General features: G+C 36.2%; 1 protein-coding gene across 1 annotated transcript; it reads left to right on the top strand.

The window, feature by feature from the left end:
* The first annotated feature begins 851 nt into the window (after nucleotides 1-851).
* Alg12 (Alg12 alpha-1,6-mannosyltransferase) lies at nucleotides 852-26040 on the top strand. Its single transcript, XM_071690824.1, has 11 exons — nucleotides 852-1043; nucleotides 6350-6475; nucleotides 7907-8039; nucleotides 9986-10159; nucleotides 11904-12057; nucleotides 12647-12791; nucleotides 14074-14300; nucleotides 16592-16837; nucleotides 18698-18884; nucleotides 19651-20910; nucleotides 25783-26040. The coding sequence occupies exons 1-11, from the start codon at nucleotides 1017-1019 to the stop codon at nucleotides 25897-25899; spliced, it is 2796 nt and encodes a 931-aa protein (XP_071546925.1). The 5' UTR covers nucleotides 852-1016; the 3' UTR covers nucleotides 25900-26040.

Here is a 26040-nt window from a genome sequence, read left to right as displayed (position 1 = left end):
TGTATATATATATATATATATATATATATATATATATATATATATATATATATATGCTAATAAGCATAAGGAAAAACGAAACCACGTCTCGAGTGCACTTTCGTGTATTATTCCTCGTGATTAAGAGAATACTTGGTACACGTGCATCATTATGAATCATATATATATATATATATATATATATATATATATATATATATATATATATATATATAGATAGATAGATAGATAGATAGATAGATAGTGTGTGTGTGTGTGTGTGTGCGCGAGAGAAAGAAAAAACGCTATACGTGACAAATATTAGCTATATAAAAAAGTTACATAACTATTCTATTGAAAACACAGAAGAAATACCATAAAACTTGAAAAATAAATCATCACTGTAGTTTAATAATGTCATTTATCAATTACCGCAGACGACCTGTTACAGTCACCCTCCCTGGCCTCTGCAGACGACAGCCAAGGCAGAGCTGGGAAGGCAACTTGTTTTTCCTGCACTAAACAACCTTTTTTAAATCATTATATCATTAATGCATTGAGATAACATTGACAAATCAAACTTTATCTTATTATCGATCAATTTATAATGATTGGGATAATATAACTTTAATAACAGCCATAATTACATGATAAAAAGGGCTAATCCCCAGTTCGCTGAATCATGAAATACTTTAAAATAACACAGTCTACACCAATAATGTGAGATATATATTTAAATATTTAGTATCTCAAAGCAATTAAAATGTCATATGATATCTTTTATCATATCTGTTGGGGTTAGCGTCTGTTGGCGTTGACCATCCTGGAGGAAAAATAACCCCCCAAACGGACGGTGATCTGTTTGTTGACATGGGATGAAATTTATGGACTTTCTGCAAATTGCCTTTTGTCCTCTAAGGTCACCACAGGTCACGCAGTATTAACCCCAGCCTGTCATCCCCTATGAAAACCACTTCAGAGGCCGGCTAAATCACCAGTTGCCAATGGAGAGGTAGTATGTACGGGTGAAGCGAGCGATGAACATGGTTATCCTAGGCAAAATGGTGAGTATATTTGAATGGAAACTTTGGTACAATGTGGCAGAAGAATAGCCAACACCAGGTAGAATATCGTGTGGTAATATCAAGTAATTATATTGGTTTAGTCACGAGAAAAGACGAGGGTAATGGCGAGGGTGAATTCCGAGTGTGCTTGCGCATTCTTGTATGCACGTATGCACTGGGGGCAATATAATGCCTTAACACACCATTAACCTCCAATTCTAAGCTTTTCAGGGGGTCATACACCTACATCCATGTTTAGGGGTGAATATTAGAGTCGAAGATGACCTTTGTGTGGTAACAGACGCCACTATGGACGAGGAATGCAGGTTGTGGTTGTTATATAACAGCTTTCATTATGTAACTACAACCCCCCACCCAGGCTAGAGAGACACGCTGGCTTCATAAAACCAAACCCATCATCCACTTTCAAATTTACCAGCCATGTCAAGTATTGTAGGTGGTGGTGAACGACTATCTTAAAAAGTGTCTTTTTAAATGCATGTGGAGTGACTATTTCCCAGAAATTCGGTTTTATTTTTTATATTTAATGAGAAAACTTGTTCTTGCAGGGGTGGGGGAGGAGGGAGGCTTTGGCTTCACTTTGACAGAGCAGTTCAAAAAATTCAGTGTGCCATTTTCTTTATCGGGTCTTCTTAAGAGGAGGAGACAAGAGAACCAGTGATTATAATCATAATTTGGGGTTAATTAGTCGGGTTAATCAATTTATATTGGTCCAGTGTACACCTGTCTTTCAGGATGTGTTAAATTGTTGTGCTTTATGCTAAACCTTCAGCATGAGATGCATGTTAATATCTGAGAGAACATTCATTATGACTTTTTTAACACCATTAATTGCTCCCTCTGAGAATTAGCTAATAAATAATATTTATGCTTTCTTGTTCGTGGGAGATAACTAGACACCAGAGCATATCAGCTCTTTTTCTTCTATACCTTACGCTAGGAAAGCCTGACTAAATGAATCATTAAGTTATCACAGTACCAGCAGGTTATCATAGCGTACCTCTAGACTGAATATAGTAAATCTTTATCATAACTTTCCAACACTTTTATGTGATTTTTCGTAAATGTTATTTCAAGCACGGTGACTTTCTCATATCATATATGTAATGTCCAAGGACTCGAGACATATGTTATTGCTGCCCTTAGAATAGCCGTTAGCTGATGTTTTACTGATGCTTTTGCGAAAATTCAGTAACACGAGGATTGCACTTGTTATGTTTTTCTCTGTGTACTCTACTGATAATGGTATATAGACTTGTCACTGTTCATGTGTGGCATTATTCTGATCTATGATATATGATGTGCATGTTTTAATATGATTCCTTATTATGATAAAAGAGCAGTTCATATGGGAATTCTAAATCTGTTGATTTTCGTGCTTCTGCCTCAATTTTCATGCTCGGGTACATTATTGTGTCATCCATTTATATTTAGGTATTATCCACAATGTATGGTACTAATAAGTCAATGACAAAAATCCAAAACAAGAATGAACCTGAAATGATTAGTTAACAGGTTATTAGTTTAACTAACTTTCTAATACTTACACCTGTTCTTTCCATAATCAGATGACCATATGATACGACATTACTCCTGAGGTCAGAAGACACAAACAAAATGTTGTATATAATTTCTATGATACTTAACCTACATACGCCTTCCATTCTGACTTAATAAAACTTTTAGAGCATCAGTATAGTGGTGCACCACTACACTGAGCCTTTTGAAATTCATTTACACATTCCACCTCAGCATGTTCTGAACAGAATCTAATTAAGGCAGACTTTAGTGAAACCTGATTCTTTCACTTTATACATAACTATCCAGAATTTAAAGAAAGATGTCAAAAATTTGATTCAGTATACTGTTAGTTTTGAGTGACAAGTATGTAGTGTTTTGTAATTCGTATGTATATGGATCAGAGATCCAAATTTGTGCTGCCTATGTTAACTTTTTTGTATAATAGATATGGAAATGCAATAAATATTTTTTCTCATATGTACATTTGAAATATCTAACTTCAAAACCATTATTTTACAAAATATTTACAGATTTGTTTTCATCAGTTTAGGGCCTTATATAAACACTTTAGCATAGTGCAGCATATTGTTTTTCTGTGATATTGTTGTCAAACTACTGATAAAGCATATGATAGTATTACTAGTTTTACATAACGTGAATTAATAAAGGATAAAGTATTTGGTCCAAATTTTCCAAGGAAACAATACTGCGGAGGAAGCAAATGAATGACTAAAGGAGTATGTCACTTTCTAAGGCTTCTCTTCTTCCATTTCTGGTATTCTATCTTATGTCACAGTGAAACCCTACCTATCTGTCTACCACCCTTTCTCAGTCTTACCTATCTGTTACCATCCTTTCTCAGTCTTACCCTAATCTTACAGTATTGCAGTATCTATCATTATTTCTCATTTCAAAGCTATGCATGTATTTTAACCCATTAGGTAACTTGCTAATTGTGCTCATTTTTGCATTACTACTGTATTACTCATAAACATTTCTTTGACTAGATACAGACATTTCTGTGTGTTTACACATACATACTCATACGAGAGAGTGTGACCTATTCACAATCTTTACTTTTTAAATCAAATTGATGATGTTGACAGATAACAGGTCTTCGAAAGATGTAGGGGTTGAGCAACCAGAGGACTTAACATCAAATTAGGCAAGAAACTTGTTTAAAAAGGGTTATGAAGTAATTTTATTATTTAAGAGTGGCAGATGAATGAAATAAGCTGACTGAGAACATTGTTAATGGAGATAGCATACAAACATTGATGATAGTTGATAATGTTCAAGAGATTGGGACCCAAAAATCATAACTTTCTTTCCATGCAGTGAAAACAGGCAATAACAATCAATCAGTCATTTAGAAGTATGTGACTGTGTTTCAGACTCATTCACTCAATCAGGCAGACAAACAGGCTGAGACATACCTGTCATAGGCTAGGGTGTGTGTGCATGTATACAAAGCACTAAAAAGCAGAAGAGGGTGTTTTGAAATGGTTTGGTCACATGGAGAGAATGAGTAGGGAAAGATTGACAAAGAGGATATATGTGTCAGAGAACGAGAAGAAGTGGGAGACCAAATTGGAGGTGGAAGGATGGAGTGAAAAAGATTTTGAGTGATTGGGGCCTGAATATGCAGGAGGGTGAGAGGCGTGCAAGGAATAGAGTGAACTGAAACAATGTGGTATACCGGGGTCGACGTGCTGTCATTGGATTGAACCAGGGCATGTGAAGCGTCTGGGGTAAACCATGGAAAGTTCTGTGGGGCCTGGATGTGAAAAGGGAGCTGTGATTGCACATGGATTGCTGTGTAGATTGTATGTAATTGGACTGCCAGAAAACATGTGACACTGTACTGCATGATAATTTGATTAAGAAGTAGGATCACTTCGCAGGAATAAGCAGGAGACTCTTTCGACTGATAGATTATCAAAATGGAAGGGAACAAAAGGTGCATGTTAGAGGAGCCCTCTCAACATGGGTTGAGGTTCGGGGATCATTATTCTTCTTGATCTATGTAAATGACTTTCCAGAAGGTAAGGAATCCTACCTGAATGTATAGGTCACAAGGAAAGTGAAAAACATGGAGGACTGCAACAACTTACAAGGGGACCTAAGCAGTGATAGAAAGCATGGATATGATTATGGTCTATAAGAAAATGTGCACGAGAAAGACTTGGAAGTCAACACTGTTCTTAACATCACTAGAACCATTACAAGAATCTAAGTAAGAAACTTGTAAACAAAAGACGTGAAGAAATACCTTTACAGCATTAGATTTCTGGATAAATGGAATAAGTAACGTCATAAAACTGAATGCTGACTATATGAAAGTTTAAGAGGTGATATAATTGTAGAGAGAGTTCAAGAGAAGAGGACCCATGAGTTTAGAATCCCCTCCCTGTGCTGTACCTGTAAGCAATTACACACACACATACAGAGACAGGCAGACGAACTCAAAAGTTACTCACTGGATACCATTTTGATATACTATACTGTCATGCTATATGAGAAAGGTTGAGCCACCTTAACACTACACATGGGCAACCAAGCAAAGATAGGAGAACATCTACCATCATGCTGTAGGCACACTCACCCAAGAGGGATAGAGTGCTGGTTTTATAAGCATTATCTGTCTCATAAGTGCTGGTGACTGTTCCTGATAAGAGTGTTTTATATCTGTAAATGTTATCATAGTCAGTTTTTTGTATTTTTATCTGTGATCAGAACAGTTCTACATACACTCAGGTATATTTTACAAGATGTTAAATGGTAATAATGGCTTTTTGCCATTTTCTGTACCACTGAGACATGACCTGGTGATAACATTTTCAGTATTACAGATCCTAAAATTTTATGCTTAGCCTAATGAAATGTGATGAGAAATACTTACTGGAACCACTACTAAATGTATCTGATTTCTAGAAATCAATATGCTCGACATAATTATTATTACTATCACGTACTTCTGTTTCTTCAAGAGTCATAAAGAATTTGAAGTAAGTATTTATCAGATACACTTGGTTTATGATTGCAAATTATTTGCTTTAGTCAGTTTGAAGATAATTCAATGTAATAACAGTTTTGCTGGTCAAATGCAGATATATTTAGAGGAATTATGGTTTTGATTTTCATGGGAAATTTACCAAAGCTTTGTTAATGCAGTAACAAAATGGGCTTATGACTATCTGACCTTAAAGAACTTCTCTAACCTAGAAATCTCTTATTGCATGATATTGATAAACCTTCAATTCATATATTCCAATTGTAGGAAATTTAATTCAGTTAATAGAGGAAGAGATGAAGATGGAATAGAAAACTATGAGAGGAGAATTCTCATCAACTTTATACTGGTGTGTAAGAAGAGGCATGACAATAGTTTGGAGACCTCTCTTCCATTAGCATCCTATTGTTTGGAAAGGTGATGGATTTCCATACATGAAATCATTCTGAAACAGGAAATATGGAGTATCTTCTGATCACAAGATGTGGGCTTGTAAAATATCATTAACAGCAGACCTCTCTTAAGCCATTAGCATCATACTGTTTGGAAAGGTGATGGATTTCCCTCTATGAAATCATTCTGAAACAGGAAATAGGGAGTATCTTCTCTTCACAAGATGTGAGCTTGTGAAACACCATTAATCTCCTGTATGACCATCAGTATTTAAAATGAATCATTTCATGCTACTTGTATTTTTAGGTAAAATAAAATCTTACAAAGCAAGAGTGCCCATTTTTTCTTGTAATTCCAGATGGACCTGGTGGTTGCAAGTGTGGCACTGATTCATCTTGTAGTTGCACCATACACAAAGGTGGAAGAAAGCTTCAACCTCCAGGCTTGCCATGATTTGCTCTTCAGAGGAACTCGTTTGGATGAGGTTAGAATACTTGTAAAATCTGACCACAATAAATGGTCACTGGGCCTTCTTCAGTCCTCTGTCTCTAATGTACTTATGACTTCTCACATATTAATGACAAATCATAGTCTTATGTGCTGATGAAAACAGTCCCCGCAAATTTCTCTTCACTTGCTCAGGTTTCCATTGGCTTCCTTGCACACCTCATGAAAACACTTCCACTCTCAGTTCTGATCATGCAGTCAATGCTAACTGAGGAGGAGTAAGCATGGAACATTTGACACATAAAAACTCAGGTACAGTTAATTTTCTTTACCAAGATAATTTTCATTCCCTCCAGTAAAGCAACACTATTGCATTATAATCCCACATCAATATTGCTGGAATTGCTAAAACTAACAGTCTTTCTTGGAATAAGCACATCTTAGAATGTTATAGGTTTTTTATAGAAAGACTTGGCTTTCATTTAAATATCTTGCAGGATCTTCATATTAAAAGTCCATGTCTGTATCCACATGGAATATTTTTTATATTTCAAAGGATGTGTCCAATTTCCTTATTTCCCAGCAAGAGCCAACTTTACACCATATTAACAACCCAATCCTGTTTCTAGGTATTTAACTCTTCTTGTCCACATGACAATATTTCTCCTTTATTTACAGTACAGTAACTGTCATTGTGAATGCTTTGATGCTCATCTTTCAATCTTCACTTGCCAGCTATTTATGGTACAGTAAATGTCATAGTAAATGCTTTGATGATCATCTTTCAGTCTTCACTGGCCAGCTATTTACGGTACAATAAAGGTCATAGTAAATGCTTTGATGATCATCTTTCAATCTTCCCTTGCCAGCTATTTACGGTATGGTAAATGTCATAGTAAATGCTTTGATGATCATCTTACAATCTTCACTTGCCAGCTATTTACGATATGGTAAATGTCATAGTAAATGTTTTGATGAACATCTTTCAATCTTCACTTGCCTGCTAGAATTAAGTTTTGTACTCACTACTCTGCCTGTTGCATTTGAATTTTTTTTCACTTTTACTTCACTTGTCAGTGAAATTCTTTTACTGTATATTGCTATACAGTATGTAACCAGAAGACTTTGATAAAAGAAAAATATGCATATTGTTAGCTATCTTTTTAATGAATGTACAGTGGAAGCTCTTTGTAATTCAGTTCATAGTCACTTGCATCCTTGTTATGTTGATTTTGTCAAGGTTTTTGGACAGAAGGTAAAAGAACTTATGAAATGGATAGACGAGGAAAGGAGAGGTCAGTGGAATGTATTGGTACAACTGGATTAGCAAGTAACATGGACGAAAACTGCATAAGTTACTCAAGGGGGTTTCTGGGTCAGTCATCTTGCTGTTTAATACAAAGAAACTTGTTGTATATAGACACACTGTTGTAATTTCTTTCAAGATTCACCATCTGCATCGTTTCAGTATGACCACCAGGATTTCCCAGGAGTGGTGCCAAGAACATTTATCGGCCCCATTGTAGTGTCTGCTATTGCCTCCCCCGCTGTAGCCATTGTTCGGTTCCTTGGACTCTCCAAGTTTATTGCTCAGTACATTGGTAAGTTACTGTGTTATTTACAAGTTTCCAAAGATAAATATCCCTTAATACTGATATAGGAAATTTTACTTTTGTCACCTTGTGCTTTAGCTTTTGTTTTTAAGAATCCCAGCAATAGGATTAACCATAACTAGTATGAGGTAGTTATTATTCTGAATGACATTTGTCATTATACTGTTTTTAGAAGCTGAAGTGACCAAATAAACAAAAAGCACAACCACGTAAGATTGTAATTGACCTCTTATTTTTGCATTTTATTTCCAGAAATTGTACATTCTGTAATTGCATATATCATCACCATGCTATTGTGGGAAAACCAGTTAGAAACAAATTCTAATGGATATCCAAATATTTTTCCTTACTTTTACTTCATACATAATTGCCCTTTGCTATCCCTTTGTTTTTTTTGTTTTTTCATACTTGTTTACCACTTCCTCATTAGCAAGATAGATGAAGGAAGGCCACACTCATTTTCTAGCTGTCATGTGCTCTAAATTTTTCATGTTCTATTATTGCTTCATATATCACTTTTTTGTTAAACCAAGTTTCTTTTGTGTTTACCAGAACTGTGCTCTTATCCCTTTACGCGCTGATGTAATTCACTTTGATTCTAGTTTTCACTTTCTAGGCTTTGTACATTTATTTATATTATCTTCCAAGGGCTTACAGTTCCTTATTTGTCCTCATATGGTTTTTGGGTCTCCTCATTTTTTTAACATCTCATGTGGAGCAGGGTCATTTCTGTTTTTAGAGGCATTATTGATGAGTGTTTTCATTGCTCTTCTGTTCCCATTTTTACCTGGGCTTTCCGTTTTTGTATACTCTAGTATAAAGTCTCTAGTATGTCAAGTTTTTGTAGTAGGCATAACCTGGCCAATGATTGTTCTGGTTCTCATAATGGCTTATATTTTGATTAGTACTATACTGTCTTTTTCAAATTCTTGCCAACATTGGTTCATGTCATCAGTGCATTCTGCTTTCATGTTCAATGCTGATATGTAATTCATGTATTCACATTTCAGTCATTCTTGGGTTTGTTTATGTAAGGCAACTCATTCTCTGTTGATTTCGTTTTTCTTCCATATGATTTTTAGACCATGTTTATTCCAGTATTTCCCTCTTTGGTTTTCATTAAACATTCTCCATATCTGAGGAGATAGAAGGCTGGAGTCAAGATGGCTTTAATATCAGGGTTTGATCACTCAGGAGGACGAGAAATATATGTGGGATAGAATGAATTGGATTGATGTCATATAGAAAGGCAATGGGCAGAACAATAGGCATATGAAGAAATCAAGGTAAACCACATGTTCGTAGGCAGAATCTGGCTGTTGGCAGTGGTTTCAATGCATTATAAATGACAGCTAGAGAGTATCCAAATGTATGGAAACAAGGCTGTTTTAATTTTTTCCAGATGTTACCTTGCTGAGGTAGGCATAAAAAAAAAGATACATTTTTCATGCCTTAGCAAATCAACATTAGGAGCAAATGAAAAATGATCTCGTTTACATACTAATGTTGTACAGCTGGCACTGTGAATGTGTGCAACTATATATTCATGTAGATCTATCTATCTATCTGTATCTCTGATGCCCATTACCTTTAGGAACTCCCTCAAGTGTGTGGGGAATGTGGGGCACAGCAAAAGTGTCTCCATAACTGGTGAAGTCCATTGCCGCTTCTTAGCCTTTTAATGCCACACCTTAAACAAGCCAATGGCAGAAGGCAACTCCAGCGAAGTGTTTGCAAAGGCTGCTATCTAATGTTCCAACTGATTACTTATACCTAATATAGGTGACACAACGATACAGAAATAAAGAGAAGACTATTTACATACTATACTTGCTTCCATATGCACATGTATAAATGTTTGCAATCAAGAAGACTATTAAAATTCTTTGATAAACAGAGTACTAAGATTTCAAATTTGAAATGTCTGCCAACAGTCCGAGGAGTATTAGGGCTGCTGGTCCTCATAGCTTGGCGAAAGTTCCGGAAGCAATTACAAGAGAGTTTTGGTCTGCCCGTTACGATATGGTTCACACTCATTACAGCCTCACAGTTCCACTTCATATACTACATGAGTCGGCCACTTCCAAATACATTTGCTCTGGTTGCAGGTAAGTTAGCTTGTATTTTTCTTCTTACTCTATTCTAAGTAACATGATACGTTTTGCTAACCATATCCTGTCCAGTGGACATTCATGAACAAGCTGTTACTTCTGAACTCTCTCTTAGAAAGACTAACCAAATTCAAGAGATGTGGGAGTAGGAAAGGCACTCCATTCTACAGTCACTGTGCTCATTTTTGAAGAGCAACAAGAGAGTAAAACTCTCTTCTTGTAAGGCAAAAATAATAATACTACGAAAATAATATACTACGAAACAGTTGGATTTTGTCTTGAATAGATGTGTCTTATAAACTAATGATGGTATAATACTTTGGTTCCCAGGACCTGCTATAAATGCCATGTGAAGGGAAGTGTTAATTGAAAAATGGAATCATGAATTAGGATATAACACACCATTCTCCCCTGTCACAACTCTAAACCTTATATTCATTCCTCCACCAGTCCTGAAACGTGCCTTAGTTTTTAGATTCCCTCCTTTACCACCTCTTAAAGCTATTTGAATAACTTTGTTATCCTAGCCACAATACAAAACCACTTATTCATTTCTCCACATGACTTAAAACATGCCTCTCTCTATTAGTAAATATGCTCCATTGCTACCTCTAGAATGTTTGCTAGTTTCATAAATTACCAGCATATTCCACAGCCCATTTCAGTCTGCTTTATCATGTTTTCCAACCTCATAGTTGCTTCATAAACACTTCTCAAATCTTTCAGCATTTTTCCTTTAATCTCATTGTAGTAATCTGATGGAGGCAAACTTACCTCATAATTAATACATCCTGATAGTTGTTTCAATCACTGCAAACTTCATATGCTTGGCAATGGAACAACATAACTTTAAAGGATGTAAAGCAATTGAGCAAATTTTCATCTGGTCGAGTTGTACATCATTTTATTTAGAAAAAAAATTCTAGTTATTCCTATTAACATAATTATGGAGATTGTTTTAAGGTATGTGTGAATCAACCATACAGGGTTATAGGACTGCTGCAGTGAAAAGGTTAACCTTACACTTACAGTTCTGGCCAAAGACCATCATCACTACCCCTGTGATACCAGTGGCCTTTAATGACTCGCATGGTAAAAGTAAAAGGCCATCTTCATTACACCCTCATCTTAACTGTAATACATCTTCAGTACACTCTGAACACCTCTGAACTGACACAAAAAGTTAAGGACAAAGGCCATTTTCAGTATATCCCCACAATACTCTCGACACCATTAGCCTTTGACCTTAGCCATAAGGGAGAGATTAAAGGCCATCTTCATTTCTCCCGCATCTTCATTATGCCCTTAACACCAAAAACCTGACCCATAAAGGCCGAGTCAAAAGCCTTAGCTTAGTGAAGACACATTTGACTTTACTCTTATGAGTTAGGTCAAATCCATCGTCACCTAACTAGGGTTAGGTTGCTGGCCATTGGAAATGAAAATAAAGTTAAGAATCAGAGTAAAAACAATATGCTTCTTCCTATGGAGGGAAAATAAATATCATGACAATCTCCAGAAAGTAAATATTGTACATCCTTTCAAAGAACACAGCATGAAACGTAAGAATGAATACAGAAATAATTATTTTTTTGATGCAGATTAAACTTAAAAATTACTTTGCAATTGTAGAATAAAGCCTCTCCTTGTGCTGTGTGCCTTATCTAAGTTTATACTGTATGATTTTGTCAGTTCTGTTACCTAAATCTTTTTTTTTCCTGATAAATATATTCTTATACAGCACTGCTTGCCTTCTCCTACTGGATGGAGCAACGTCATGGTGCTCTTATATGGACATGTGGGATTGCAGTTTTCATATTTCGCTCTGAGCTATGTCTTCTGCTGGGACCTATGCTGCTGGCTGACCTTGTGAAACGTAGATTGCAGATAATACCGTATGTTGAAATTCACAAGTTCATTAGAACTTAAGAAATTGTCAATAGTTAATGCTAGATATTTTTTAATACTTTCTTTCAAAGCTGTTCATTTCTCACCATAGCAAGATACCATGTCAGGAAAAGATGACCAAGCCCTAGAGGAAAAGCCTCACTTGGCTCCTTCCTCTTTTCCAGCACCCTCTCCTGTTCCCCTTAGTCACCTCCTATAGTTGTGTACTTTTTCTTTTTTTTCCAGAGATGTTATGTGATATACTGTATGTGATATACTGATAACATCTGGATACTTGACAGTAACTCAAACATTAAAACCTTTACTAAACAGAGAAAAGGGGCAGAAATTATACTACCTAAATACTTTATCTCGTGCTTGTTGCAGGAGGTATGTAAGAGGGGCATGAACAGGCAGCTAGAAAACCTCTTTTGGTATTGTCACTTCCAATAAAGAAGGAACAGAGAAACCAAATCAAGATATTTTTTCCTTTTAGGCTCAGCTGGCTTTTCCTGATGTTACCCACTTAGGAGGGAAATGGCAAACAAATTGATTTACTCTCAGCTATTCCTTTACTGATGTTGTCATACTCCACAGTTTCCTGCGGACTGCTATACCTGCTGGACTCCTCTGCCTTGGGATGACTATAACCATCGACTCTCTCTTTTGGGGTCGACTTTTGTGGCCAGAAGGAGAAGTTTTCTGGTTCAACACATACAAAAATCAAAGCAGCAGTTGGGGTGTATCCTTTTGACCAGGTCTATTTTTCTTCAGCATATAAATGTCAAGTTGGAGATTCCTTGCCATTCTACTGTAAAATCAGATGTAATTGCACAACCACCAGTGATAGTGAAATCACTATTCAGACAAAAAATATCAACCACCCCATCATGAATTTATGGGCTTCATTTTGCTTAGGGAGTCAAGATACTGGACTTTGAAGCATATGGTTACCAGTCCCAGCTAGGGTTTCGTAATTCTCCACAGTTCTGCTAACTCATTACCAGAACTAGTCAGTTCTACCTTGTCAAGTTACATGATATCAAGGCAAGACTCACAATATAAAGTGCGTCATACTTAAGTTTTCTTTGGAATTGCCTTTCATACTTTAGAAAGGTTCTAAAGGAACAAAAGAACAGTGGCCTCATTTGCACACATCCAGTCTCCAGCTGTCACTTATTATTTACCAAAACTATAGACTGCCATCCACATTCAGATCCTATAGGCTACTCCATGGTTACACTTGATTGCTTTATGCCCCCTAATTCAGTGCACACTTCTTGCCCTCCTAAGGGCTCAGATCCCAATACTCCAAAGCCTCTTCCCCTCCATTTTTCCATCTCCATAGTCTTCCTATCTTGTGCTTTCACTACTTCAGACATATATACCATCTTTGTCAATTTTCACTTGTTCTCACCATATACCAGAACCACATCAGCACACTTTCGGTGGCTCTCTCTATCAGACTATGCTCATTACATCTTTCCGTGATAGTCATTTTTTTTTACCAAAGTCATTCTACCCTGTGCCTCCGTGATAGTCATTTTTTTTTACCAAAGTCATTCTACCCTGTGCCACATATTCACTTTTGTTCCCCTAGCCTTTTATTATACATGAAGAAAAAGTATTTTTATCTCATACTGAGAAAAATCTCTGCCCATTATTAAGAGTGTAAGCTGACAAATCTAGACTTAGAGGTAAGTGATAATGTTTCCATATATGGTGGGAGAATACTATTAGAATACTAGTGACTTGTACACTTATGTGGTAGAATGAAACATTACCTGAGAATTCAAATGAGGGTGGGAACCGTTACATCAGCAGTTGATATTAGCAATGAACCATTCGTCATCTGTTGATACTAGCAGTGAACCATTCATCATCAGTTGACAATTATTGCAGATTAAAGGTAAGTGATATCAGTTTACTATAGTAAACTGCTGCTGTTGTCTTGCAGTCTCCTTCTCAAAATACAGTTCACATGTACGTTGATAAATTTAGCTTATTTCCTTAACTCTTGTCAGACCTCACCTTTCTTGTGGTACTGGTACTCTGCACTACCACGAGCTTTGGGTTCAAGTCTGCTCTTGGTACCCCTTGGTGTTGCTTTGGACAAGCGGCTACAAGTGCTGGTTGCACCAGCTCTTTTATTTGTTGCCGTGTACTCCTTCTTGCCCCATAAGGAACTCCGATTTATCATTTATGTTTTCCCCATCCTCAATGTTGCAGCTGCCAGAGCTTGCCATTTCTTGTGAGTACCTTTAATGATTAGTGTGTATTACATTATACTGGTATGTAAAAGAACAGTCTATTATAATTCCTGCTGTAAAGACAGGGAATGTTTAGTGCTTCAAGATTAGCATGCAAACATGTTCTTGAAACTTGTCTAAAAGCTGTCTGCGGTTATCCACAACACTAATGCTGATGAAGTGATATACGGTCAGTAGGTGTAATTTTTCTCATATACAGTTTGTCTCCTTTTGATGTTTCACTCATATCTTTGCTGAACCTCGTACTGTGTAGTCATAATCTTGCACTCAAGAGTAGTGATGCATGACTGTAATTTCTTATTTTTGGTTTTACTTTTTGTCATTTTTCCAGTTCCTTGTTTTATATGCCTGTGTAACTCAACTCACTGTGGTTTCAGTAAATACTTAGTTCATTATAATTTTTTTCAGGTTTTAAGTCCAATGATTTTAATATAAGTAGCAGATAAACTTGCCTTAGTTACCCATTGAAACATGACCATATATGTTAAGAAGTTGCCCATTCTACCAGTGATGGTTCTTTTCCTTGGGCAGATTTGCACTTCATCACCATTGGTAGTAAAGTCCATATTTTCTCTCATTAGTATACGATAAAACCAAGCACTTTTTCGTTGGAATTATATTTTTTTAGAACAAGGGCCTGGTACTCCACAGGCTGTCAAAGGGCTTGCACACCCAATTCCCATTTATGTGCTCGCTTCCAAGTTATTTGACAGTATCCATCAAGCCAGTATATTACCACTTTTTAGTTAGTCGTTGTTCCCCTCAAGCTCTGATTCTTTCTCATGGTGCTTCTGCACTTCTTTTTTCACCTATAAACTTACTGTGGCCACACTTTTTTTTCTACATGTTCACATTTTTTAGTGTAAGCAAGCAGCATCCAGTTTTCTTAAGTGTTAGCCAAATCAAATGGCAGAATTTACAGGTTTCTTTAACTTCTGACAATATGATGAAGATTGGTAACCATAAGTGTAGAAAAAGCTGTACCTGTACACCCCACTCTGAAACTGGAAAACAGCACACATGATGTAGCTAGCTAGATAGATAGACACTACAAGTGAAGAGAGGCGAGCCTGAAGAAATTCTTGAACAGATTCATCAACCTTATCTTTAGTACTTGAGTTTCATTATCTTTATGCTCCTTTCATGTTTCCTTTGGTACCAATTTTATGTTACCCTAATGAACTCCTTTTATCTTTATCTCCCTGTATGTTTTAGCTATGGTGGTCACCACCCCAGATCAGCTTTTTGTCTCCCTCAGGTTCTCACTCCTTAATGCATCCACTGTATTAACTACATTCCCTTCTCAGACTCGTACTTGTATCTGGTTTCAATTATACAACATTTCACTAACACGAAAAATCACTAAGAGCGTATTCCCATCACTCAAAGTGATCCCAGTTTTCTGTGTTCATGTTTTCTTGGTGTAAAAAAGTGGCTTCCGTACCTTTCATTCATAGCCATACTAGAATGCAGCAGTCTTTTAAATACATTCTCATTAAAATTATTGCTGTTAGGCGTTCATTACCATAAGGTGTGGAAACTGAGAAAAACTATAATGTTTATGGAAGATTCTCAATGTACCACCAGACTGTGAATGTTGGAAAAAGCTCAGATTTCAACCCAAAAAAGACAGGAGTCATCATATAATGAATTGCATAGCAGGCAGCAGGAATCATCATATTAGTGCTAAGCTTTGTGGGCTTTATTTGAACAATCTGCCAAAACTGTGACATTTTTATGATTTCTAAGTGTCTCTAATTCACTGTAGGTGCTTATTTCAGAGACTGTCACTCTCTGAAAGTAATTCTGATGTGAAAATATATATGTAAATAAATGGTAAGTATATGTCTGTCAGTTTGAGTAAAAATGCAAGTATATAAGTAACCAAAAAACTGATGTGTCATTTATTTTTATGACTATCTTATGACTACAATATTGATATCCAAGAAGTAAGTAGTGCGAAGAGTGCCACATGTTAGTCGTGCCATCATAGCAAAATCTTGTTGTCGGTAAGTACCTCTTTCCCCACCTCTTCTACCTTGAAATTATGCCATATCTTTAGGGCTATCTTAGGCCATATAAACTGTATTAGCTCACTTGTTTTTCTTATCCGTTATTCTGACAGATTTATATTTCAAGACAGAAAGCTGTAAAACTTCTTTGTATACAAAATTTTTTAAACAGAGACATTGCTACAGTCAGATCGCACATACACAAAAAATTTCCAGGTTATTCATTATAAAACAAACTAAAAGATGAATTATCTTTACAGCTGGGGAGGTCGAGAAAAATCTGGTACTCGTCAATTATTAGCCTTAGGGTGTGCACTCCACCTTCTGGTGAATGTGGCTTTCACCTCTCTGCTGTTAACTATCTCAGCCAGCAACTACCCTGGAGGTGCAGCTCTTTACAAGTTACATCAGATACTCCCTAAAGATGCAAATGTCAATGTTCACATCGATAATTATGCTGCACAGACAGGGGTCTCAAGGTTTATCCAACTTCATGATAACTGGAGGCAAGTTGACAGTTCTTCTATATAACATAATTATGAATCACTAATTACTGCCACCTCTGCAACCATAATATAAGAGGTTTAACTTTAATTCTCTTCTGACTTTCTTTGGATATATTACTGCTTCTTATGCGGTGGTTCTCTTTCTCTGCTAAACTCATAGCAGAGGTTATTGTTGAGGGAATGGAAGCATTTATGCCACTCTTCCTACAAGACGACCTCTTCTTGCAATCCATTGTTCAACCATTCCTGTTCTGAGGCCATTCAGGCAAGGGATCTGGCATATTAGGCTTGAAAAACTTCTTCCTCCAACTCCCATTCAGTGTTTATCACTGCCTGTAATCACTATAAGTACGTTATCCATGAGGCAAAGCATTCCTTCATTCAAAAGCAGTGTGATAATCTCTCCTTGTCAGCCAGTGATAGGTCTTTCTGGTCTTCATCCAAGGGCATAGCTAAAAATTTTTGTCACTACCTTTCCTTCACTTTTCCATTCTGGCAATACTATCGCTGTCTGCCACAGACAAAGCAACTCTGGTTCCCAATTCCTCACACTCTATCATGGATAACCCTAACATTCATTCATCCCCTGATGCTCCTTCCTGTAATCTCTTCAAACTGTCAGAAGAGCACTTCTCATACTGGACATAGGCAAGGTCCCAATGGCATCCATCCCCATTTACTGAAAGGGTATGCCTCTGAACTTGCACCTATGTTTGCTCATCTGTTCTATATCTGTTTAAAAGCCAGAATTTTTCCTTTTTCCTGGAAGCATGTGTTGGTACATCCCATCCCAAAGAAGGGTGGCACTAGCTAGGCCATGCAATACTTGGCAAGCTGCTGCATCACATGATTACTGTGCGGCTGTTGGCACTCAAGGATGGGCCATTTTGATAACTATTTCTTTTCCTGCACCTTGAAGCTTTGGAACTCTCTATCCTCTCATTTCTTTCCCAATCTATGACCTGGCACGTTTCAAAAGACAGCTTTTTCTAGTCCTTCAAATTTCTTAAATACTTTTCCTTGTCTTCTTTTTCCCTTTTCATTAAACTCTATATTTCAATTAAAATCTGGCCTCGATGTGCATTTTTGTCCTTGACTTGAGCCTCCAATGAAAAAAAAAGTTCAGATACTTTGTTGGGTTAGCTCTGTTGTGCTTATAGCATAATACAATGGAAGAAGTTTGATTAAAAGGTATGATTTAATTGACTTGCATATCAAGGTATTGCAAGAGGAGGAAATGATTTTATATAACCTTGGAACTGATTTTATATAACCTTGGAAATGATTTTATATAACTTTATGAATCTTACTTGTGAATTATTATTCCATGAGTATATTACCTAAACTAGAGGGTGTTATCTCACTTTGGAAGAATTTTATTAAAAGATAAGTGGGTTGGGCCATTTCTTTCGTCTGTTTCCTTGCGCTACCTCGCAAACGCGGGAGACAGCGACAAAGCAAAAAAAAAAAAAAAAAAAAAGTTTAATGTGTATTTATGTATATGTCTGTGTGTGTATATATATATATGTGTACAGAGATGTATAGGTATGTATATTTGCGTGTGGACATGTATGTATGTACATGTGTATGGGGGTGGGTTGGGCCATTTCTTTCGTCTGTTTCCTTGCGCTACCTCGCAAACGCGGGAGACAGCAACAAAGCAAAATAATAAAAAAGTAATAAAAGTTGAATCAGCTTACATATCTAATTAGTAACACTCAAGATATTGCAAGAAGGAAATTATTTTATATAACCTTGATTAATCTTATTAGTAGAGTAATTGTTCCATAAATATTTTACCTAAACAAAGTATTTAATCAACTTCAGAAACATGCATTTAAAAAAAAAAATAACTTACAGGTACAACAAGACAGAGAATATGAAGGCAGGAAGTAGAGATCTACGGTCTTTTAGCCATCTGTTGATCGAGGGAAAGTCCAAGTACTCTTACAACCTAAAACATTACACATCATCCCATGAGATTGTCTCTTCAGTGGAAGCATTTTCCCATCTCAGTTTCAATTATCAGCAGTTTCCTCCAGTGAAGGTATTATTTTGTCTCCAATATAAAATTAGGTAATGTGTACCCTTCAAAGATTACAGTTTTCTTTTATCTGTGTTACTGTTTTTCATAATTTTTTCTTCTGTAAATCTTCTTGCATCCCAGCCTTTTTATCTCCTCTTTGTGTATACATGGTAAGTCAGCATTCGTCCTTTTCATATACTTCCTCTTGTAAGCAAACAGAATCTGCTTCTTAGTAATGGTCAAACAAGCATCCAGAATTTTCCAGCATATATTTTCAGCATTAAGTGCAGAGTCTCTTTATTAACTTCAAACTTCCACTTGTGGGCACAAGCATCAGAACTACTCATTTTCATTCAGTTATAATGATTTCAGAAGCATTAACTCTTTGCTAAGTTTGAGCAATTTGTGAGCCATGGAGACTCATATTTGACAACCCAGCCAACCCTATTTCTGTGTTATTTGGATAAATATGTCAGCCTGAGGAGCTGGTCGATATTTTACCAACATTTAGGCGATCTAATGCCTGTAAAAGGTACCGTAACTTATAGGTAGCCAGATAATTTGTGAGAGATCTGCTGCATTTAAATCTGCTTGGCTTGCAGGTGGGAGGCTCTTAATAGCTGGTTGTTGAGGTGGAGGTGTCCTTAGTATTGGAAATTTAAACTTCCTGTTATTTGAGGTTCATCCTGCCTTTAATCAGGGTAGTTTAAATGCTTACATTTTTTTTAGTTTGTTGTTAAAGCACAAAAAAAAGTCATACTGTACCTCAAATTTTATTTTTTTACAGGTCAGAGTCAAGCCAGCAATTTTCCTCTTGAAGAATCTGGAAGAGGAAAGTATGGACCAATCTTGGGCTTCCGAAAAAATTTCTGACACTTTTGTAGAAGAAACAGCGAGTGTAGAAGAGATGAATGATGAAACTGCAGAGGGGCAGAATCAGGAAGATGTGGGAGAAAAAGAAGTAGAAGAAGGCACCTCTGAAGGAGAAGAGGAGTTAGAGGGAGACAATTCTGAAAAAGAAGAGGAGTTACAGGGAGACAACTCTGAAAAAGAAGAGGAGTTACAGGTTGACAGCTCTGACGTACTGGAAGAGCATACTGTGGATGCAACAAAAACCATCAGTGAGGATGATGAGCCTCACAAGGTGGTTAATGAAGAGGACAAAATTAGTGAAGATGAGGTACAAGAGCAGGAAGTGAAAGTAGATGATGATGGTGAGACTTTAAAAAGTGAGGCATTAGAGAAAGAAATTCATGAACAAACAGAGGAAACTGATGCTGTTGAGGAAGAAGGAATTCTATTGGAACCCAAGCTTCCTGATACTGGCTGCTTTGCCCCAGAAGGAGAAATAGCTGAGGCAGAAGATACTGTTGATGCTGAGGACAACCTCTCAATGGGTGATCAGATTGTCGCCGAGTCTGATGTTGGTGCAGAAGTAAATGAAGAGGTAGCAGAACCTCTTCCTGTATTGACAGATAAAAGCGAAGAAGAGGAAACTACGACAGGATCTTGCTCTGAATGCAATGCAGGTGATGCTAATGATGATCATATTACTGATGATGATGATGCCAGTAACATTATTGATAATGTTGAGCATAATGATGTTACCGGTGATGATAATGATATTAATGATGATTCTAATCTTGGTGTAGATTATAATGATCAGAATGATGATATTGCTGATGTTAAGGTTGATAATGTTATCATTGAGGATATTGCTGATGTTAATGTTGATAATGTTATCATTGAGGTAAGTAGTATCAGCAGTGATGATACCAGTAAAGATAGCAGTAATGATAATGTTCAGGATATTAAGGATGATTCTAATATTGATGTCACTAGTAATGTTAGTGATGATTTCCATGATGATGTTGAAACAAATCCAGAGGTTCTTGATGACAAAGATGAAGTTACCCATAAGAAAGATACTGAAACTGTGGAAGATGTAGTACATACTGAAGATCTTGAAGAGGAAAAAAAGGAAACAAGGTTCGTAGAAGTAACAATGCATTTAGACAAAACAGAGTCCAGAACTGGAGCAAATGAAGTAAGTGCTGAAGAGCTCTCTGTAGAACCCCATATAACAGAAGTACCTGTGAGTGTCAGTAACCAGGATAACACTCAGCATGTAGACACCTAAACCTTCAGTGACTGCAGTGGTTGTGAGGATGCAGTTTTGAATAAGATTTGTTTTCTAATCTTGAAGCATTAACAGTAATGTCTTTGGTATGACTTTCAAGTGTTTAAGAGATGAATGTATGATGTACGGTAGTCCAGTTTTGTTCATATCATAGGAAGAGTAATATGCTTCTTACTCTTTGAAACCTGTTCATGCCCTCACCTCATTCATTACTCCAATTATATTTGGTTTTCAAGAATTTGAATCTTGTTTGCATTTTTGACTATTGTATATTGCATTCTTCCTCACTCCTGAATGGAGTGCAACCTCAAAGCAGTGGGTGCCTCAATAAAAAGGGTCACGGGGTTGTAGAATTCATTTTATGTTGAGTAATATCATATTCCCACATCACACTATTATCCAGGTTCAAAGAGACTTAGCATCAACAAACGTATGAGAGAAACTGTAATATCATACTGCTCTTAGAAGTGCCTTTATAGAAATTCCATATAGATTTATATTTTTATGGTACAGAATAGCTTTATGCATGCTAATGCCTTAGTACAGTAAATTGTTAGAAGACCAGTAAATATTATTTTTTTATTATACATTACTCTTGAGTTATCTGTAGCATTAGCCAGTCATGAGAGTTCATTTTATCTGCTCTGTACATTGTAGCATTAGACAGTCATGCAAGTTAATATGGAGCATTCAGAATCAAGCTGTTTAATCAATTCTTCCACTAGTTTGACAATATTTTTTAAGAATATATTAAACGTTCCAAAAACTATTTTTGGGCTTAAATGGCTGCTCTTCATTTATAAGTATATCCTATCTGTAAAATAACCAATAATGTTATGATGAATAGTAGTATTTTTACATGTCTTTGAAGAAATATAGGTTACGAATTAACCTTTTTTTTGTATTGGCATATTTCCACATTTGTCATTTTGCCTTTATCTTTTGCGAGCTGTATATAAAGAAGAAAATCAGAATTGTGTTACATATGGTGGAATTCTATGTCATTTCAGTTAGAAGACTAATTCCAATTGCAACAGACAATTCATCTGGGATAAAGCATATTCTGGCATATTCTCAGATAGAGACCAGACTGGAATAGCTGTGTTTGGGTGTTTGTAAAATGTTTATTCCTGTGTCAGTGTTTTTAATCGGGTATCCAGTATTTTCAACATTTTCTCAGATTGACAAAAGGTACTTTTCCATATTCTTATTATGAAGTTAGAAAAGCTTATTTCATGAAAAACTTCAGCTTATCTATATGGCATTTTCTCTATGAATGAAATTGGAGATTTACACATAAATATCATTGTACCCACATCCATGGACATTAGCAGATGCATATACTTTAAACTACATGGGGTCATGCAATTAATATGAATTAGACTAATGTCTTAAGAATGAAAAATATTTCAAATTCACTACTCTGCCAAAAATGCATACTGGAGTATACCCTCTCCCTCCTATCAGTTGGAGGTATTCTGTTACTGAGAGAATGTTGAAACCTCTGCATAACCCTTAAACCTTCTTCCAAATATGAAACATTTGTATTGATTATCCTTTACCTGATGATAAAGAAAGTCAGTTTTAGGAATGACATAAACAAGACAATTGTTTTGTGTTACAGTAAAGTGGTGAGCAGAGTGAAGACCTCTTCATTAATCGTATGTTTTTGCGTGATGAATGTTCATGATAATGAAGAGTTGTAGTGTATAGTTAGCTGTGAGTGAATTAACTCGATTCCAGTGTGACATTAATAAGATAAGAATTCTTAACTATGCTTCTCATTTGACCCTTTCCTTTTCCATTTACTAATAGTATAGCAGTAATATTTTATTTATATGGAAATAATTATGCCTCCTGTAGTGTCTCTTAAGTTAAGAATGGTCTTCATAAGGCTGTACAATTTTGGCATACCATTTTATAGTTGAAATCATCTGTAAAGCCACCAAATAGACCCAGTCTGACTGTCAGTCTCTTATATTGCAGATGACTAAGTAGCTAATTCAATGAATGTGTAGCATTCTTTGACACAGAAATGCATAGAGGTGTGTCGTGTATAAGAAATGAGATACTGCATGTGCCACTGGCTTGTGGTGTCAAATAGCATAAACGTACTTTACAAACAAAACTTTCTTTACATACAGTAGCTGTTTTACAGAAAGTTGATATTGTGTAACTTGAGTTCCCCTTAATATTTTGTAAAAGTAAACCGAATATTTCACAACAAAGTACAAACAGTTATAGACCCCTCTTAATTTTGAATTTACTGTTATGTTGTCAATCCTAATGAAAATTCCCATCTTTAGTTCAATTTCCATGGGGGGTGTCTATTTTCTCACCTCTGGTTTACAATTATGTTGAGCACAGTGTAAAAATAACATAACATTATGCTACTTTCACCAAGCCAAGTGGCCTTCTCAGTGGAAAAGAGGGGATGAATATCATATTTCCTTTGGGTGACCAAAGCAAAGCATGTCTTAGAGAATTGTGTGCCAATAGATATCTGCAAATGAACAATCAGAAAAGAAAAGGCATTAGAAATGTGTGTATTGCCTTGTAGATTTTTTTTAGAAGCAATAGCTAATTAAGATGCATAATCTCTAGTGATAAGTGAACAAATCTCAATTAAGAACGTTTTACCATTTGGGTATATTCAATCTACCATTTACCATATTTACTGTATTCTTATTTAATGATTACATGCTGTACAATCAGTTTCAGAGCATCCTTTTTATGGTTTAAAAGCATATGTAGGTAAGCTAATGAGTTAATTAGAAGGTTTAATTCTAAAGTGATGAAAATGTAATGGACAGATTAGTTGAATACTTCAATTATTGTGAAGATGGATGCTGAATGTAAATGCAGTAAAAGTAAGATGTGAAAAGTATGAAAGATCACAGTGTAATGCTAGTCTGCATTATGATGTGAAAGCTGTGGATGATAGTGGGAAAACTGAAGTTAGAAGCACAATCTTGCAATGGGGTAAAATTAGAGGGTACCACATGCTCTGGTGAATGGCAAAAAGAATTTAAGAAAAAATGCAAGGAAAAGTACATGATCAAACCCCGATGTAAGGATGTGATGCCACGTTTATACTGGTCAAGACATGATAAGAATGCAATAAAGTTAATAAATTGTCTGGTTGTAATTAGGTAGAGAGAGTAAAGTATGATGATGTGATACAGACATGTAGTGTCATATCATTAAAAAAGGTGGGTAGATGAGTCGCTTAGGGTGATCAAGTAGAACATGAGGCAAATGAGAGGTTAGTCTGAAAGAAACTAAGTAATAACACTAACCTACAAGTAGAAGTAGTAAACTGTTGACGAGATGGATAGAAGCCATGAGAATAGCATCTATACCGGGGATATTTCAGCATCCATGTGCACATGGTGTGCATACAAAAAAAAATCTTCCTTGAATCAATTTAGCATGTACAGTGAAAAAGTAAGTAAGAAGTACTTTTATATGCATGGAAGCTCATCATTTTCTTTTATGCACTTGGCATTGGTCGAGGATGCGTGTATATATGTATATATTCTGAAAAGCCATATTTTCATAATCCAACTTACAGAATCAGAAATGGAGTTAATAGGGATAGAAAATGCAGAGAATGCAAAAATGGAAATAGATCAAATTACTCACACGGCAAAGTGAATGCAATGAGATTGGGAGGCAAGACAATGAACAAAGTATAACTTTTTTAGCTTGCCTAAACAAAGAAGAAGAAGAATTGTTCTACTACCCTTAGTTTCCAAGTCTAGGTCCACACACATGTCCATATCTACACCTTGGTCAAGTTTTAAATCCAGCTTTAGTTCTGAGCGACTACTTGATGTATGGTCATGTAACTTCATCTAAAGATGCATACTGATCAGTGCTTCAATGTTCTTCAAAAATAGGTCGCCTAACCCACATTGTATGCTTCAAAAGTAAACTTTGTAATTTGTGACCACCAATGTTTATATGTGAAATTCCTTTGGGGTAAAGAAACCATTCTCTGCCCAGCATTGTACACCTTGAAGTCTGCTCAAGATAACTAAAAGCAGGATTGTTTGTTAAGAAATGTTACACAGTGGAAACTGTTTGTAGCATTTATCTGTTAACACCAAGGTTCTGTAAAACAGAGATAAATGGGTTAGAACTGAAGAATGTCTCAAGAATGTATTGTTTGAGAGAAAAGATTCTATGAGCAATGCGTGGCTTAAGTGGGTAAGAAAAAATGTCTATTATTAGTAGCACTTTGGATGACCTGTTTCAATAAGGATAATTTTTCTTTACTAGTTATAGATTGTAAGGATAATCGTACCATAGAATTAGAGGAATATTGGAAGGTAGAGAATTGAAAGTTACTTGTTACTCTCAGTGGATGATACTCAAACCAATAGATGGGATATAAACTGTCTATGACTACAAATGTGTGTATGAAATGGAAATTTAATCAGCTACAAACAAAAGCAAAGTGTATATGGCTCAGAGAAGAGTGGTGATCTATGAAATAAGGGTGGATGAAGAGAAGGCAGGGAGATTATGTATGTAAATATTAAGTACTGTCAGCAGTGATGGTTAAGTAGAAACAAAATGAATATCTAGAAAAGGCAAACTGACGGGGCTTTGACTGTGATGAGAAGGTGTAACAGAAGTGTTGCAGGCCATTGTTCCATGATAATATAAAGTACAAATAAGCGATGGTTTCTGGGTCTGACTGATGAGCTTGAAAGGCGCAGTTTATATGTTTTAAGTGATTTCATTAAGTATTTGTGTTATTCCCTTTTGCAGGATGATGATGAGGACAGCGGCTCAGCACTGGAGCAGGTACTAAAAAGGCTCAGACGGTTCTTATGGAATGTATTTCTTCTCTGTACAATCCTTTACATTGGGACGTCATTGTACTGAACTGCGCATCTGTTATATCATTATAATCGTACATCGGTTGCGCCATACTGCGAAATTCGTAAGGCTGGGCCACGTTTCTACGACATGACCTACAAAGGACTGTACTGTCTTTTAATTTAGTATACCCTTACACTAAACCAC

Source organism: Panulirus ornatus, chromosome 49, assembly GCF_036320965.1.
Source record: "Panulirus ornatus isolate Po-2019 chromosome 49, ASM3632096v1, whole genome shotgun sequence".
NCBI lineage: Eukaryota > Metazoa > Arthropoda > Malacostraca > Decapoda > Palinuridae > Panulirus > Panulirus ornatus.
This window is presented reverse-complemented; position numbering and strand designations above follow the sequence as displayed.

Coding starts and splice junctions, on each gene's coding strand:
- Alg12 (XM_071690824.1), top strand. CDS start 1,017: ATGAACATGGTTATCCTAGGCAAAATG. Junction 8,040..9,985: donor GTTTATTGCTCAGTACATTG/GTAAGTTACTGT, acceptor GTCTGCCAACAG/TCCGAGGAGTATTAGGGCTG. Junction 12,058..12,646: donor CGTAGATTGCAGATAATACC/GTATGTTGAAAT, acceptor CATACTCCACAG/TTTCCTGCGGACTGCTATAC.